The 18,554-nt window shown below is 45.1% G+C and overlaps 4 protein-coding genes and 2 long non-coding RNA genes across 6 annotated transcripts; all 6 read right to left on the bottom strand.

Moving 5' to 3' along the window:
• Positions 1–240: 240 nt before the first annotated feature.
• On the bottom strand, positions 241–531 carry LOC109945197 (pyrophosphate-energized vacuolar membrane proton pump). The gene has a single exon (XM_020551031.2). The coding sequence runs from the start codon at positions 529–531 to the stop codon at positions 256–258; it is 276 nt and encodes a 91-aa protein (XP_020406620.1). The 3' UTR covers positions 241–255.
• A 2,755-nt stretch (positions 532–3,286) lies between these two features.
• Positions 3,287–3,577, bottom strand: LOC103652510 (pyrophosphate-energized vacuolar membrane proton pump). Its single transcript, XM_020551030.2, has one exon. The coding sequence runs from the start codon at positions 3,575–3,577 to the stop codon at positions 3,302–3,304; it is 276 nt and encodes a 91-aa protein (XP_020406619.1). The 3' UTR covers positions 3,287–3,301.
• A 5,801-nt stretch (positions 3,578–9,378) lies between these two features.
• Positions 9,379–9,669, bottom strand: LOC109945196 (pyrophosphate-energized vacuolar membrane proton pump). The gene has a single exon (XM_020551028.2). It carries the CDS (start codon positions 9,667–9,669, stop codon positions 9,394–9,396), a length of 276 nt encoding a protein of 91 aa, XP_020406617.1. The 3' UTR covers positions 9,379–9,393.
• Positions 9,670–12,656: 2,987 nt separating this feature from the next.
• Positions 12,657–15,503, bottom strand: LOC103652507 (amino acid transporter AVT1B). Its single transcript, XM_020551027.1, has 8 exons — positions 15,496–15,503; positions 14,776–14,997; positions 14,542–14,677; positions 14,164–14,183; positions 13,757–13,899; positions 13,631–13,674; positions 13,493–13,555; positions 12,657–13,032 (listed from the first exon to the last, which is right to left on the bottom strand). The coding sequence occupies exons 1-8, from the start codon at positions 15,501–15,503 to the stop codon at positions 12,937–12,939; spliced, it is 732 nt and encodes a 243-aa protein (XP_020406616.1). The 3' UTR covers positions 12,657–12,936.
• An 804-nt stretch (positions 15,504–16,307) lies between these two features.
• LOC103651262 (uncharacterized) lies at positions 16,308–17,265 on the bottom strand. Its single transcript, XR_002268473.1, has 3 exons — positions 17,127–17,265; positions 16,813–16,921; positions 16,308–16,727 (listed from the first exon to the last, which is right to left on the bottom strand). It is a non-coding gene; the product is annotated as an uncharacterized lncRNA (long non-coding RNA).
• An 811-nt stretch (positions 17,266–18,076) lies between these two features.
• Positions 18,077–18,554, bottom strand: LOC109945330 (uncharacterized). Its single transcript, XR_002268472.1, has 3 exons — positions 18,490–18,554; positions 18,239–18,313; positions 18,077–18,129 (listed from the first exon to the last, which is right to left on the bottom strand). It is a non-coding gene; the product is annotated as an uncharacterized lncRNA (long non-coding RNA).

Here is an 18,554-nt window from a genome sequence, read left to right as displayed (position 1 = left end):
CGGGCTCCATGGCTTTATGTGCGCTTGCGATCTTGAGCTAGAGGGCGGAGAGACTGGAGCTAGGGACGAGGGCGGCCATGGAGCCGAGGCATCGGGATCTGGAGGAGGAGGGGGAGAGGGAGCGAGGCATCCCGGTCCCCTTCCAAGCGCGACGTCGAGGTCGCGTCCTCGCCCTTGGTCGCGTCCCCCGCGTCGGCGGCGGCATAAGAGGGGAAACCTGAGAGAGAGCATATGCAACCAGAGAAAAACACAGAGCTAGCCAGCGCTCGGCTTCTCACCTTCGGAGATGGCATTCTGGATCTCGACGCACTTGACCACGACGTTGTGGTCGTTGAGCCCTTCCTCCTCCTCGATGAGGTAGTCGCTGGGGCCGCTCTTGACGGCTCCGCCGCCGTCCGCGCGTCGCTCGGGGGCGAGCCGCACCTTGGACACCAGCACCCACTGCACCACCGAGAAAGAGATGCCCACGGCCGCCGCGACCGGGATGAGCACATGCGTCCCCAGCTCCGGTAGGATTGCCGCCGCAGCCATCGGCTACTACTCCAACAGCGCTAGGGTTTGCTTCCTCGAAGCTTTGGCCCTCCCACGACGAACCGGGGAGGAGACTGACACGATACGGGAAGGGAGGAGCAGCGAGGTGTGCAAAAGTGAGCAGGGGTGGATGGAGCGGATGCTGGACGATGAGAGGATTGGGCGGATGCGGCATGCAGATGAGCCCGTGCGCGCCTCGCGGATGGGGCAGTTTGTGCGGGCGAAGGGAACGGGGCGGGTGCGAGCGCACAGGGGAGGCGGGGGCATAACTGTGGTCTACACTATCATCTTAATAGATAGTATAGATTTACAATCATGATTCTTGGTGGTTCATAGTCTTTCTTTCCTTTGCATAAATACATAGGAAAAAGATGAACAGTTAGTAGGTAAGACTTATTGCAGTGTTTATCATCATCATCTATCCAATGCAAATATAAAAATCAACTACTAAGGGCTGCTTGCATCAAATTGAACGGTTAGCAGGTGAGGTGGAAATTCTATTGTGCAAGGTATTGAGAATGAGAATTTAAAGGATGCTAATTTATCTGGCTAAAGATTCCCATGTCAACACCTTGAACAATACACTAAATCAGCTATCATGAAGGAAAACGACTTCTACCATCCATGCTCTGTGTCAGTGCATATTATCATTTAAAAGTGGAAATGAACATGATGGGAATGATCTTGGCTTCAAATAACATATATTAGGGACTGAACAAAACTATATCTTAACTTTATGACAGTCTAATAGTTTGACCATTCATTGTTGTACAATGGTTAAACTATAAGAAACATTACCTATGGCAACAAATATTAGATCAATTGCCTATTTCTTGATAATGAAGAATTCAGACAATTTTGAAAGGTCGAGCAAGAATCACAAGTTATCACCGAGCACTAACCTAGAAAAAGAATAGCAGACAAGACGGATCCTGCTATGCGAACCTGAGGGAAGTACATGTTGTTGTATGTTGTTGTGTCATGTTTCCTTGAATTTGTCATTCAAATAATCCTACAATAATTTGACAACAAAAAATATTCAGGTATTGATGATGCAACACTGAAAAGTATCCTAGAATAAGAGGAGCATTCAGATGTAAAGCTAAATAGTAAGTCAAACGCCATGTTACGCATAAAAATGAAGGTCCCATTAACCATAATCCACTACTACACCGAATGATTAGAATAATACCGCTTCATACAGAAATGTACCGACCTCACACCAGAATAACAACAAAACAAACAAAACCCACGATATCCCCGCCGATTATCTAAACATTGTTTTCATAGAGAAATTGTACCATCATAAATGAGAGCACCAGCTCCAAATTCGTACTAATATAGCTAGTGAGATGAGATAACATACTCTCTCGGAGTTTTTAGCATGCAGATATTTAGCCGTTCTTCCAAGAGAAATGTGCTACCTGACTGTCTGGTGCCACGTCCTGTGTCGTACCAAATAACGGAAATTGGGTCTTACCTCCAACCTCAACAATGAGGACTTGCCTCTATGTTCTGATGGATCAATTGACAATGAATACCAATGTTGTTGATCCTTTTTAACTCATCATAGTTTCTTTAGAAACTGAATTAGGTGACTGTGATAATGTGTGGAGGAAAGAAATGATAGAGGAGGTGTTCATAGGTGTTTCAATGATCACAAAAAAGCAACATCTAGCTTGTTTTCCCTGTAAGGTAACATTCAGATAAGGTTGTCCCACGAAATATAAGTTTATATAGCATCCAGATAACATCATTCTACGAGTTAAAAGACAGAACAGTAGGTGTTGGACAACATCACATGAAAAATGGCACTTTTAGATATTTGTAAGCTAGAACTTTACTTCATGTTATGGCACCAACATTTTCATTTTCTGAGTAACAGAACAACAACACATAAAAATGTATAGAGTTTAGATAGGATTGGATATAGGTTTAGAACACCAATATCTTACATTCTAAGTTTCTAACCTAGGTGAGAAATCTATTAAGTGCTGAACATTTGATTGTGCTTATTATTAGATTAAAAATAAGAGAAGCAGAATCAAGCTCAAGAAACATACTTCAAGTTCTCCTTGCGGGGCGATAGCACAAGCTCTCTAATGGACAACCAGCACAAAGGATTGAAGACCCTGGCAGGGAGACGCGGATGGTAGGTGAAGTGACAGACTGAACCTGTAGTTCATGGATTTGGTCGAAGTCGAAGTACGAGGTTGGAGCCGTGCCGGAGGCTCTGCTTCTCGTGGACATCGCCGCTTGACCACCGTCCACCGGGATGTAGTTCTCGCCCGCATATCCATTGGGGAAGAGATGCCGCTAGCGCCGATTGGTGATGGAGGGGTCAGGGTCGGCACGCGATCTATCCTCGGGTAACGAAGGTGACTGTCTTCTTCATGGAGAAGGCGAGGTCCAGCGAGGAGGACACACGACACGCGGAGAGGATGAGCCGACTCATGTGACCGTCGATGTCGGCCCTCCCACGAGTCTGGCACAGCAGATGCGGTGTCCTCGGCTGCGGGCTCCATGGCTTTATGTGCGCTTGCGATCTTGAGCTAGAGGGCGGAGAGACTGGAGCTAGGGACGAGGGCGGCCATGGAGCCGAGGCATCGGGATCTGGAGGAGGAGGGGGAGAGGGAGCGAGGCATCCCGGTCCCCTTCCAAGCGCGACGTCGAGGTCGCGTCCTCGCCCTTGGTCGCGTCCCCCGCGTCGGCGGCGGCATAAGAGGGGAAACCTGAGAGAGAGCATATGCAACCAGAGAAAAACACAGAGCTAGCCAGCGCTCGGCTTCTCACCTTCGGAGATGGCATTCTGGATCTCGACGCACTTGACCACGACGTTGTGGTCGTTGAGCCCTTCCTCCTCCTCGATGAGGTAGTCGCTGGGGCCGCTCTTGACGGCTCCGCCGCCGTCCGCGCGTCGCTCGGGGGCGAGCCGCACCTTGGACACCAGCACCCACTGCACCACCGAGAAAGAGATGCCCACGGCCGCCGCGACCGGGATGAGCACATGCGTCCCCAGCTCCGGTAGGATTGCCGCCGCAGCCATCGGCTACTACTCCAACAGCGCTAGGGTTTGCTTCCTCGAAGCTTTGGCCCTCCCACGACGAACCGGGGAGGAGACTGACACGATACGGGAAGGGAGGAGCAGCGAGGTGTGCAAAAGTGAGCAGGGGTGGATGGAGCGGATGCTGGACGATGAGAGGATTGGGCGGATGCGGCATGCAGATGAGCCCGTGCGCGCCTCGCGGATGGGGCAGTTTGTGCGGGCGAAGGGAACGGGGCGGGTGCGAGCGCACAGGGGAGGCGGGGGCATAACTGTGGTCTACACTATCATCTTAATAGATAGTATAGATTTACAATCATGATTCTTGGTGGTTCATAGTCTTTCTTTCCTTTGCATAAATACATAGGAAAAAGATGAACAGTTAGTAGGTAAGACTTATTGCAGTGTTTATCATCATCATCTATCCAATGCAAATATAAAAATCAACTACTAAGGGCTGCTTGCATCAAATTGAACGGTTAGCAGGTGAGGTGGAAATTCTATTGTGCAAGGTATTGAGAATGAGAATTTAAAGGATGCTAATTTATCTGGCTAAAGATTCCCATGTCAACACCTTGAACAATACACTAAATCAGCTATCATGAAGGAAAACGACTTCTACCATCCATGCTCTGTGTCAGTGCATATTATCATTTAAAAGTGGAAATGAACATGATGGGAATGATCTTGGCTTCAAATAACATATATTAGGGACTGAACAAAACTATATCTTAACTTTATGACAGTCTAATAGTTTGACCATTCATTGTTGTACAATGGTTAAACTATAAGAAACATTACCTATGGCAACAAATATTAGATCAATTGCCTATTTCTTGATAATGAAGAATTCAGACAATTTTGAAAGGTCGAGCAAGAATCACAAGTTATCACCGAGCACTAACCTAGAAAAAGAATAGCAGACAAGACGGATCCTGCTATGCGAACCTGAGGGAAGTACATGTTGTTGTATGTTGTTGTGTCATGTTTCCTTGAATTTGTCATTCAAATAATCCTACAATAATTTGACAACAAAAAATATTCAGGTATTGATGATGCAACACTGAAAAGTATCCTAGAATAAGAGGAGCATTCAGATGTAAAGCTAAATAGTAAGTCAAACGCCATGTTATGCATAAAAATGAAGGTCCCATTAACCATAATCCACTACTACACCGAATGATTAGAATAATACCGCTTCATACAGAAATGTACCGACCTCACACCAGAATAACAACAAAACAAACAAAACCCACGATATCCCCGCCGATTATCTAAACATTGTTTTCATAGAGAAATTGTACCATCATAAATGAGAGCACCAGCTCCAAATTCGTACTAATATAGCTAGTGAGATGAGATAACATACTCTCTCGGAGTTTTTAGCATGCAGATATTTAGCCGTTCTTCCAAGAGAAATGTGCTACCTGACTGTCTGGTGCCACGTCCTGTGTCGTACCAAATAACGGAAATTGGGTCTTACCTCCAACCTCAACAATGAGGACTTGCCTCTATGTTCTGATGGATCAATTGACAATGAATACCAATGTTGTTGATCCTTTTTAACTCATCATAGTTTCTTTAGAAACTGAATTAGGTGACTGTGATAATGTGTGGAGGAAAGAAATGATAGAGGAGGTGTTCATAGGTGTTTCAATGATCACAAAAAAGCAACATCTAGCTTGTTTTCCCTGTAAGGTAACATTCAGATAAGGTTGTCCCACGAAATATAAGTTTATATAGCATCCAGATAACATCATTCTACGAGTTAAAAGACAGAACAGTAGGTGTTGGACAACATCACATGAAAAATGGCACTTTTAGATATTTGTAAGCTAGAACTTTACTTCATGTTATGGCACCAACATTTTCATTTTCTGAGTAACAGAACAACAACACATAAAAATGTATAGAGTTTAGATAGGATTGGATATAGGTTTAGAACACCAATATCTTACATTCTAAGTTTCTAACCTAGGTGAGAAATCTATTAAGTGCTGAACATTTGATTGTGCTTATTATTAGATTAAAAATAAGAGAAGCAGAATCAAGCTCAAGAAACATACTTCAAGTTCTCCTTGCGGGGCGATAGCACAAGCTCTCTAATGGACAACCAGCACAAAGGATTGAAGACCCTGGCAGGGAGACGCGGATGGTAGGTGAAGTGACAGACTGAACCTGTAGTTCATGGATTTGGTCGAAGTCGAAGTACGAGGTTGGAGCCGTGCCGGAGGCTCTGCTTCTCGTGGACATCGCCGCTTGACCACCGTCCACCGGGATGTAGTTCTCGCCCGCATATCCATTGGGGAAGAGATGCCGCTAGCGCCGATTGGTGATGGAGGGGTCAGGGTCGGCACGCGATCTATCCTCGGGTAACGAAGGTGACTGTCTTCTTCATGGAGAAGGCGAGGTCCAGCGAGGAGGACACACGACACGCGGAGAGGATGAGCCGACTCATGTGACCGTCGATGTCGGCCCTCCCACGAGTCTGGCACAGCAGATGCGGTGTCCTCGGCTGCGGGCTCCATGGCTTTATGTGCGCTTGCGATCTTGAGCTAGAGGGCGGAGAGACTGGAGCTAGGGACGAGGGCGGCCATGGAGCCGAGGCATCGGGATCTGGAGGAGGAGGGGGAGAGGGAGCGAGGCATCCCGGTCCCCTTCCAAGCGCGACGTCGAGGTCGCGTCCTCGCCCTTGGTCGCGTCCCCCGCGTCGGCGGCGGCATAAGAGGGGAAACCTGAGAGAGAGCATATGCAATCAGAGAAAAACACAGAGCTAGCCAGCGCTCGGCTTCTCACCTTCGGAGATGGCATTCTGGATCTCGACGCACTTGACCACGACGTTGTGGTCGTTGAGCCCTTCCTCCTCCTCGATGAGGTAGTCGCTGGGGCCGCTCTTGACGGCTCCGCCGCCGTCCGCGCGTCGCTCGGGGGCGAGCCGCACCTTGGACACCAGCACCCACTGCACCACCGAGAAAGAGATGCCCACGGCCGCCGCGACCGGGATGAGCACATGCGTCCCCAGCTCCGGTAGGATTGCCGCCGCAGCCATCGGCTACTACTCCAACAGCGCTAGGGTTTGCTTCCTCGAAGCTTTGGCCCTCCCACGACGAACCGGGGAGGAGACTGACACGATACGGGAAGGGAGGAGCAGCGAGGTGTGCAAAAGTGAGCAGGGGTGGATGGAGCGGATGCTGGACGATGAGAGGATTGGGCGGATGCGGCATGCAGATGAGCCCGTGCGCGCCTCGCGGATGGGGCAGTTTGTGCGGGCGAAGGGAACGGGGCGGGTGCGAGCGCACAGGGGAGGCGGGGGCATAACTGTGGTCTACACTATCATCTTAATAGATAGTATAGATTTACAATCATGATTCTTGGTGGTTCATAGTCTTTCTTTCCTTTGCATAAATACATAGGAAAAAGATGAACAGTTAGTAGGTAAGACTTATTGCAGTGTTTATCATCATCATCTATCCAATGCAAATATAAAAATCAACTACTAAGGGCTGCTTGCATCAAATTGAACGGTTAGCAGGTGAGGTGGAAATTCTATTGTGCAAGGTATTGAGAATGAGAATTTAAAGGATGCTAATTTATCTGGCTAAAGATTCCCATGTCAACACCTTGAACAATACACTAAATCAGCTATCATGAAGGAAAACGACTTCTACCATCCATGCTCTGTGTCAGTGCATATTATCATTTAAAAGTGGAAATGAACATGATGGGAATGATCTTGGCTTCAAATAACATATATTAGGGACTGAACAAAACTATATCTTAACTTTATGACAGTCTAATAGTTTGACCATTCATTGTTGTACAATGGTTAAACTATAAGAAACATTACCTATGGCAACAAATATTAGATCAATTGCCTATTTCTTGATAATGAAGAATTCAGACAATTTTGAAAGGTCGAGCAAGAATCACAAGTTATCACCGAGCACTAACCTAGAAAAAGAATAGCAGACAAGACGGATCCTGCTATGCGAACCTGAGGGAAGTACATGTTGTTGTATGTTGTTGTGTCATGTTTCCTTGAATTTGTCATTCAAATAATCCTACAATAATTTGACAACAAAAAATATTCAGGTATTGATGATGCAACACTGAAAAGTATCCTAGAATAAGAGGAGCATTCAGATGTAAAGCTAAATAGTAAGTCAAACGCCATGTTATGCATAAAAATGAAGGTCCCATTAACCATAATCCACTACTACACCGAATGATTAGAATAATACCGCTTCATACAGAAATGTACCGACCTCACACCAGAATAACAACAAAACAAACAAAACCCACGATATCCCCGCCGATTATCTAAACATTGTTTTCATAGAGAAATTGTACCATCATAAATGAGAGCACCAGCTCCAAATTCGTACTAATATAGCTAGTGAGATGAGATAACATACTCTCTCGGAGTTTTTAGCATGCAGATATTTAGCCGTTCTTCCAAGAGAAATGTGCTACCTGACTGTCTGGTGCCACGTCCTGTGTCGTACCAAATAACGGAAATTGGGTCTTACCTCCAACCTCAACAATGAGGACTTGCCTCTATGTTCTGATGGATCAATTGACAATGAATACCAATGTTGTTGATCCTTTTTAACTCATCATAGTTTCTTTAGAAACTGAATTAGGTGACTGTGATAATGTGTGGAGGAAAGAAATGATAGAGGAGGTGTTCATAGGTGTTTCAATGATCACAAAAAAGCAACATCTAGCTTGTTTTCCCTGTAAGGTAACATTCAGATAAGGTTGTCCCACGAAATATAAGTTTATATAGCATCCAGATAACATCATTCTACGAGTTAAAAGACAGAACAGTAGGTGTTGGACAACATCACATGAAAAATGGCACTTTTAGATATTTGTAAGCTAGAACTTTACTTCATGTTATGGCACCAACATTTTCATTTTCTGAGTAACAGAACAACAACACATAAAAATGTATAGAGTTTAGATAGGATTGGATATAGGTTTAGAACACCAATATCTTACATTTTAAGTTTCTAACCTAGGTGAGAAATCTATTAAGTGCTGAACATTTGATTGTGCTTATTATTAGATTAAAAATAAGAGAAGCAGAATCAAGCTCAAGAAACATACTTCAAGTTCTCCTTGCGGGGCGATAGCACAAGCTCTCTAATGGACAACCAGCACAAAGGATTGAAGACCCTGGCAGGGAGACGCGGATGGTAGGTGAAGTGACAGACTGAACCTGTAGTTCATGGATTTGGTCGAAGTCGAAGTACGAGGTTGGAGCCGTGCCGGAGGCTCTGCTTCTCGTGGACATCGCCGCTTGACCACCGTCCACCGGGATGTAGTTCTCGCCCGCATATCCATTGGGGAAGAGATGCCGCTAGCGCCGATTGGTGATGGAGGGGTCAGGGTCGGCACGCGATCTATCCTCGGGTAACGAAGGTGACTGTCTTCTTCATGGAGAAGGCGAGGTCCAGCGAGGAGGACACACGACACGCGGAGAGGATGAGCCGACTCATGTGACCGTCGATGTCGGCCCTCCCACGAGTCTGGCACAGCAGATGTGGTGTCCTCGGCTGCGGGCTCCATGGCTTTATGTGCGCTTGCGATCTTGAGCTAGAGGGCGGAGAGACTGGAGCTAGGGACGAGGGCGGCCATGGAGCCGAGGCATCGGGATCTGGAGGAGGAGGGGGAGAGGGAGCGAGGCATCCCGGTCCCCTTCCAAGCGCGACGTCGAGGTCGCGTCCTCGCCCTTGGTCGCGTCCCCCGCGTCGGCGGCGGCATAAGAGGGGAAACCTGAGAGAGAGCATATGCAACCAGAGAAAAACACAGAGCTAGCCAGCGCTCGGCTTCTCACCTTCGGAGATGGCATTCTGGATCTCGACGCACTTGACCACGACGTTGTGGTCGTTGAGCCCTTCCTCCTCCTCGATGAGGTAGTCGCTGGGGCCGCTCTTGACGGCTCCGCCGCCGTCCGCGCGTCGCTCGGGGGCGAGCCGCACCTTGGACACCAGCACCCACTGCACCACCGAGAAAGAGATGCCCACGGCCGCCGCGACCGGGATGAGCACATGCGTCCCCAGCTCCGGTAGGATTGCCGCCGCAGCCATCGGCTACTACTCCAACAGCGCTAGGGTTTGCTTCCTCGAAGCTTTGGCCCTCCCACGACGAACCGGGGAGGAGACTGACACGATACGGGAAGGGAGGAGCAACGAGGTGTGCAAAAGTGAGCAGGGGTGGATGGAGCGGATGCTGGACGGTGAGAGGATTGGGCGGATGCGGCATGCAGATGAGCCCGTGCGCGCCTCGCGGATGGGGCAGTTTGTGCGGGCGAAGGGAACGGGGCGGGTGCGAGCGCACAGGGGAGGCGGGGGCATAACTGTGGTCTACACTATCATCTTAATAGATAGTATATATATATATATATATATATATATATATATATATATATATATATATATATATATATATATATATATATATATATATATATGGCGCACGCCGGACGGCGGGCGCGCGTCGCACGCGACGCCGACGGGGACGGCTGTGCGCATGCATGGATGCCCGCGGCAAGGGGCGCTTTCCGTTGGGGCCGCGTGCGCCCTCGACGGCGACGGCGATGGCTGCGTCCCACCTGCGCACGACCGCGACGTGCATGGCCCGAGAGAGGCTCCGGCCGGCCGGTCCTGCATGCGGCGTCCAACTCAATCAAACGACGTTCTCCGTCCAGGTCCAGTGCCTGTCTTGTCTTATGTAGCAGCTGCCAGCCTAGAAATATGTGTGAGAGATCTTTGTGGCACTGGCCCTCGTGCGATTTGATTTTGGTCGACCCAGTCCTTTACGGACAAGACGCTACTACCAAGAGTACTATTAGCGGGATTCATATACTACTAGGACTAGGACCTAATAATGGCATTATGATAGTGAAAAGTTCCAACTGCAGAGAGAGAGAGAGAGAGAGAGAGAGAGAGAGAGAATTCTAAAGGAGATTGGCCGAAACGCGGGCTTTGCGTGCGTGTGCAGTCAATTGCGCCCATTCTTAGCCCATGATCGTTTGTCTATTCTGACTGGATTTCAAAGACGCCACACACTCCACTCGCAAAAGGGGGGGGGGGGGGGGGGGGGGGGGGGGGGGGGGGGGGGGAAGAAAGGCCAGTGTGACAGTATATGGGTGTGCACGATAGGATTGAAAAAGACGTATACTTGTAGTAGCTATGTTCTCCAGTAGTCAACAAAGAAGAGGCCGTGACATAGCACTTGTTTAAGTAGGGCGCGGCACCGCCTGCGCACCGGTTTAATATCATGCCAGCCGTGGATCATTCTTTGCTTTCCAAGTATATGCGTGTCTGGAACTGGAGAGTAACGAATATGAGCACTAAACTACGATACCTGTATGATCGCAGCAGTGGATTTTGTAGTTTAGTACTGCCACTGGCTTCCCAATGAGTACGTGCTAAACTACAATGGACAGCGGGAGGGTAGGGGTAGCCATGCATATATGCATGCTAGTACAGCGCACCCGAAGGGCCTTGGCGCCCTGGCGCAGAAGAACCCAAACCCAAGGGCTTCCCCCCTCTTCCCGTTTCGTAGTCGTACTAGTAGTAGCAGCTGTTGGAGGGAACGGGCCACTTGGCGCGCACGGGCGCGGCATTTATTGAAACCCCGTTGGCTTCTGGCGCTGGCAACGCGTGCGTGCGTGCGTCCCCCAAAATTCCGTCGCCCACCACGGGGGAAGGCGGAGCCCGCTGATGATGGTGATCGATGGCGAGGCGGCCTGCACCGCCAGGGCCACACGCCCACATGGGCATTGCCCCCCACCCCTGAAAGCGCCAGGCAGCGGCCGAAACGCGCGCGCCGCGGCCAGCATGTTGCGCGCGACGTTACGTTTGCTTCCGGATCGGTTCGGTTCCATTCCATTCCCCTGTGTGACGGGCCGCGCACGTCCGTTTGGCTGCCAGCCAGGCAGAGCCAACCAACCGCATGGCGGACGAATCGGCAGCAACCGTACGCGGCGCATGCATGGCATGTGGGGCGCGTGGTGGGGGCGCCTCGCCGGCCGTGGGCGGCTGGATCGCGCTGACCGCACGGTTGGCTTCGATGGCAACGTTGCACCGTTCGTTCGGTGGCTGTCTCTCTTCTCGGCTCTTTCCTTTCCTTATCAGCGCTCATGGACTTATAACTTTGTTTCGTACCACACCTATGTAGCAAGCTTGAGAAACCTTTTTTTCCCTCTATACAAAAAAATGTGTTGAGCCCATGCGTACGTAATTTATGTGCAATCAGTTCGAGTGGATGTGGGATATGATATACAAATGTTAGCACACGAATAAAATTAAAGGTATGCCTCTTATAAAGTGGTGCTATGGTCAATTCATTCACATCCCACTAATAATCTGACTAAAAGTTTCTAGAATGTCGTTTTCTTCGGGTGTCTGGGATTAAAAGTTGGTGCCTTTTTCCACTTCTCTTTTGGCGTTTTTTTCTCTACTACCTTAGCAGCACCAGGCAGTAGTAGTGTCGTCTCTCATCAGCCTACATATGTATCTTCCAGAGCGTTACTAAACCTGATGTGTTGCAGTTTTCTTGCCTTTGTGCACTTGTGCCCTTCTCCTCCATCCAAATAAAAAGCAACACGTAGAGGATGGGACCTTCCAAGATAAAATACAATATCCCCGCGGTAAGCAAATCAGGGTTCAGATTTCAGAGCAAACCTCCACCAAACCTGAAAGCACCGAAGACCAGAAGCGAGTCATAAAATTGGGCAGCCGTACCCATACCGTGAAAATATATATATATATATATATACTAGGAGAGTGCCCGTGCGATGCCACGGAACATAAATTGTGAACCTCTAATGGACTTCATTTGAGACAAGTGATGCCCAAGAAAATGGGGTAAACTGACACAGCTATCACTTGCATTACTTGCCCTATGCGTGGAAGAATCTGACACAGCTATCACCCATGAAGATTTTCGGTTAACTTGTGGAACCGGACTTCATTTGAGACAAGACAATAATACCAGTGTTGAGCTTGCCACTCGGCCATGGCACACGCGAGAACACGGGATGATCAAGTAAGAACTGAACAGAATGCACTAATACAAAAGGCTGGCTTGCGTTCGCTTCCATGCTCCACAGGAAGCATAGCTGATATACAAATCGAGAACACTGGTATATGTAAAACTTCTCGATTTGCCACATAGTTTATCGTGCTTTTATACGTTCCCGTTGCAACGCACGGGCACTCTCCTAGTAATTTATTATACATCGAGTGAATTGAATGGTAAACTTTTATCTTGTACATATGTTTGGCCCATATAGCACACACATGATTTTGTCGGGCAGATGCATATACAGGATCACAGGAACAGCTGTGCTATGCGTAGTTCTGGATTATCTTCGACAGGGACGAGTATGTTCCCACGTAGGCACAGCAAACCCCGACAACTATGATGAACGAGCAAGCTGCTATCTGCGAATCAAACAGATGCGGTCAGTATAGAATGCACAATTCTACATTTCGTAGTGTGTCTAGTGTTCACTTAAAATCAGTAGCATGTCTATTTATATAACAGAAACATTTATTCCATGTCTTACCCTCTGAATTTTATACAGGCCTGTATTTGAGAAGTGGAGTATCAAATTGTAAGTCAAATAGCCTAGTTGCCAAGTAGATTCCAATACAGCCCAAATGAAAGGATTTAAACAGACCATAAATATAATTGTATAGAGGTTGCATGATTCTCTAAGCCTTGATGATATTACCCAGTTCTAATTGGGACCTATTTCAGTCAATCATATGCATAAGAATATGATCATGTCTTATGCTCAACCTTTAGCATTCCTCTTTCAGTCAATTTCTCACTAAAGCGCTGCTTACAAACTTGAAAGAATAGAACACTGGATCAGAAATATTTGCATGATTTTCATACCTGATGCCACCCTACTTTTGTCTTGAGGATCGCCAAAAAACACGCGCAAGGCAAAATGTAGGTCTACAACAAAAAAAACATATTTGAGACTCACTAATTTGTAGGCTAGGATATCTGAGCTGGACATGAAAATCTTACCACAAGCATGGCAAACAAAGAACCAACCAAGGCCATCACAAGTCCTATCAAAAGTTAAGATGCAAATGATTAGGATGGTATGCCGGTTGGCGATCTAGCTTTGAGGATTAAATACTATGCACTTACCAAAGAAAGGCACAGATAGAGCAATCAGGAGGGTTGATATCACCAGAGATGATCTAAGCATGATTATTGTAGAATACTTTTGTTGGTTTGGTGGCAGCAGCTCTTCCAAACTCATAGCCAATGGAATAATAGTTAATGCATATGTGTTTATTCATTAAGGAAAGTAAGCGAACAATATTGCAATGATCTGAGGATGTAGTAAAACGTGTATGGTATCCTCAAAGGAATGAAGAACCCGACTGTATTTTAGAGGAGCTTGGGAGAAATGTTTCAGCACGATTTCCAGTGTACCCTTTTTACTTTTGAATCTAAGTAGTTAACTAACTCTATGTACTAAAATATACTTGGACATAAAGAAACATTTGTTCCATTTTTTATGAGACTATCAATTGGCACACCAAGGATATTTGGTTATTGGATTTGCCACCTGCAGTAAGCATCGAGAGGTGATTAATTATTATTAAACAACAAGGTCAGGCCCTTTTTCTTACTACCTCCGTTTCAAAATAAATTAATTCTTAGGGTCACCCTAAGTCAACTATCTTAGGTTTGACCAACTTTATATGATATTATAATGACATCCATGACACCAAATAAGTATATTATGAAATATATTTCACAGTGTATCTAGTGATACTAATTTGGTGTTATAAATATTGGTGTTCTTTTCTATAAGGTTGATCAAACTTAAAATAGTTTGACTTAGGATAACTTTAGAAGTTGATTTAATTTGAGACGGAGGGGGTGAAAGAGGAATTTGAAAAGGTTTATCAAGCAACAATTACCGTTGTCCAAACAGCAATCTTAGAAATGACAGAATTATCTGGTAAGTTGAGTGTGAATTGGGACTCTGTGGCTTCACCAAACATTTTGTATCCCGTCACTGCAGCACCAGCATACAAAAAGGTAGACAGCCCAATACTGACAAGAAACAGAAAACAGATGTGAGTGCTGCATTTCCAACAATAATAATCATTGAATGTGCATTAGTGTGGGATCATCCCGGTTAAAATGATTACCAAGTAAAAAGAATTGAAGGAAACTGGTTGCGAATCTTCAGGGAGGAATAGATATTTGGAAAAACCCCATGCCCTGAGTAGCAGTAACCATATAGATATAATCCAATTGCAATAGGAATTCCTGGGGCGTTCAGTGCAGTCCCTTCATTCTCAAAGCCGACATCATTGACAACCCCAACCAAGAACAGGCAGATGACCACAAGGAGGCAGAGCCGTCGCAGTCTGGTGCAGCGATACCTTGCTCAACATACCAGAATTCTGGGTCTCTGAAGCTTTCCAGGATTTCCTGTCAGAACATGATGTTGTGAGAGAACCGAAGTTTTCGATCAACTGCACTGAAATTCTAAGTTTGGATGGATTGTCACTTCTACTGAAACCTGCTAGTCAACCTGATGATTCTAGAATGAACTCTTCTTCTCTTCAATCTGATGCATCTCAATCTGTTCCTGTACCAACAACAACAAATAAGAAGCCTGGCAGATTAAAAGAACATACTATTTTCGATCAATCTTCAATCTGATGCGTGTCTATTGAACTCTTAAGTGAAAAAGATTAAAAGAAAACAAGTAAATACACTATGAAGAATAGATGATAATCAACATAAAGAGCTCAGGCTAAGTAAAAATAAAATAAAATGATCTAACCTTAATGGCCACCAGCCCTGGCCCAGATGCTGGCTAATTCAAGTTGAACCTGTTTTATCAACGGGAGATAATATACCTGGCCATGGAATCTTTACGAGGCAGGTGTAAAAGTAACCAGGCAAATGAATCATACTACTTTCTTGTACAGGATGTCATCCACCGGAATCAGATGAAAAGGGAGGACACAATCAATAAGTACCGCAGCAACTGATAGTCAAACAAATAATGTCCAAACCAAGTGAGTTTCTGAAGAACAAACAAACTTGCATCGGCATCAAAAAAATATCTCAATGTCTCAGGTTATTTTTACTGGATCCACCGTGTACGTGTACCATGGAGAGAAGTGTCCAAGAAGAAAATAAGGTGCACAGTGTTATGTGCGCAGTTAGAAAGAACAATACTCCATCCGTTCTAGAATGTAGGTCGTTTTAGTTTTGTCCAAAGCCAAACTTCTCTATTTTTGACTAAGTTTACACAAAAAACTATCAACACGTACAATACCAAATAAATACACTATCAAGGCATTCTCATGATGGATTTAACAAAGCTAAACTAAATTTGTTGTTGTAGATGGTGCATATCTATATACTTGGTCAAAGTTCATAAAATTTGGCCTAGAACATAACTAAAACAACCAACATTTTACAAGAGGGAGGGCCGGAGGGGGTTGTGAAACTCTAAATTACTCAAATTATTTCAACTTCAAACAACGCTATCTGTAATTGTCCTCACGCAAAGATACACTTACATACACAGAAACTCCAGCAGTCAATTGGAGCATTAGGCACTGGGATGAAGGTTAGATTCCACAAATAGATACTACAGGGTCTTAGCAAACAAGTTTACCACCGAAACCAAAAGATGCACCGGTGGGGCATTTCAACCATTTAATCTTGTACAGAGTTACACACCATAATATAAGTATGAGTAAGGAAGCAACACACCGAATTTGAGAATTAACACTTTTAACCGCCTGTCGTTTTATTTCAGTTGGATCTAATAGAATGTTTTTCAATTAATAAAGTAGTGAAGCTGAACAGCAGGGAACCAATGACCGTTTAATTTCTAATACTGTGATTACTAAATACTTTTGTTATATTTGCAAGAAGACTTGACTCGTGTATGCACTGTTAAGACATTAGTGTAAGTTTAGAACAAAAATATACCATGCAGGTGTTCTCCTTCTAGATTTGTTATCATCACTTATGTACTTTTCTGAGTTAACCTTGTACTTACACGTTGGAGGAAAGTTGATGACCCCTTCGGTCCATCCTTCAAACAGATGCCCTTCTTCAGCTCTACTTTCAGCTATCATTAAATGGAATGGAAAGATGAGCTAGGACTTTTGAATAAAGGATATTTTGCAATGTGACGATAAAACATAAAAGCCTACCTGGTCTTTCCCAAACAATTCGTTCCAATCCTGCTTGGATATGAGTTCGTGTGTCTTCTCATATGGTAAGTTGATCCTATAGTTGAGATCACCTAGCCATACATTCCTTCTAAAACAAGCTGAACTGCAATGCGTCACCAAATATAGCTACCATGAACTGAACTGGTAAACTATGAAAGCAAAAGTTCTAATAGCATTGCAATATTCAAGAATGACTAAAGATAATGCTTTGTTCCTTTTACTATTAAAATAAGTACAAAATGAACCACTAAAAAGCAGAGGTAACCAGAAACAATATATAATCTATTACTCACTCATGATCATATATCGTTTTAGGCATGTTGACTCTCGAAACTGGATTAAATATTGTCCTTCGGTGGATTTCTTGAACATCAGCATTCCTTTTTAGTTAATCTCCTTCCTTTTCTCCATAGGTCAGGTGACAACATATAAAGCAAAACTGTGTTTGGTATATGGACACTTTAATAGCTACCAAAAGTTGATGACCCCTTCAGTCCATCCTTCAAACAGATGCCCCTTCTTCAGCTCTACTTTCAGCTATCATTAAAGGGAATGGAAAGATGAGCTAGGACTTCTGAATAAAGGGTATTTTGCAATGTGACGATAAAACATAAAAGCCTACCTGGTCTTTCCCAAACAGTTCGTTATAGTCCTGCTTGGATATGAGTTCGTGTGTTTGGTATAAGGATTAATGACATGTGAGAACCGATTAAATCTCCAAAATTATTTCTGTTTGGTTGGCCCATATAAAGAAAAGAAAACCCTGAAAAGTTACTACTTCCCTAACAAAGTTTTTTTCCTGTTTTACCAAAACAACACAAAAAAGTGGTGCAACAACACTTCACAGAGAAAAAATCACATCACTTCTGTGAAAAAATATTAAATGGGCTTCTGTTCAGGGAAAACAAAATGAACATGACAACCTAGTGCAAGCTATATCATTTCAGGCCAATGAAGCCCCCCACCCACTGTGGGATCAGAGACTACTAACAGTTTTTTTATTAAATGCCTATACGACATGAGAATGCAAATGGAGCAAGGCAGATACATTGCAGAGTCAGAAATGATGATCCTGGTAGAGACACTTGTGGTGGATATCTCAAAAAATAACATCTCCACAAAAACAAATTTTAAATTTGGTTAGCATTGGCATTTGACCACAAAATATGACTATGAAGGTGTGGCTGTCTACAATTAATGGCAAAGAAAACAGGTTACCTTTGCCTGCCTCCGCACAGCGTCCTAGGTGGCATCTTCTAGTACCTTCATCAGGAGAGCCCTGGACGCCTCATCTAACTGCACAAAAGAACAGAACAAAGCAATTGGTCCCATTACATTGGCAAACATATTTATCTACCACAAAAAAGCTTTAGACTAAAAACAAAATCTATCTTTGACTTTTTACAAGATACAATAGTGAAGCCATGAAAAAAATCCTTATATTTTCAGCTTCTGCACCCTTGTGAAGCCTCGTGAGCGTCTGCATATCAGACGAAATTTGCCCTAGCTCCGCTTCTTCGGGCAATTCTATTTCAAAACATTTGTGAAGAGTTCAGAAGTATCAGGCATAGAACTTTCCTGTAGCTCAATAGAAGTATATGCAGTGGTAAGCATCACAAATTTGAAATATAAAAACATATCTAAATGCAATGGGACCTTTGCTTTAGCAATGGCGTCATCTACTTGTTTCCTGATTTCTTTCTCCATATCCTGAGAAGACA

This window comes from Zea mays, chromosome 3, assembly GCF_902167145.1.
Source record: "Zea mays cultivar B73 chromosome 3, Zm-B73-REFERENCE-NAM-5.0, whole genome shotgun sequence".
NCBI classification, from domain to species: Eukaryota; Viridiplantae; Streptophyta; class Magnoliopsida; order Poales; family Poaceae; genus Zea; species Zea mays.
The sequence above is the reverse complement of the archived record's forward strand: the minus strand, read 5'-3'. Positions and strand labels throughout refer to the sequence as shown.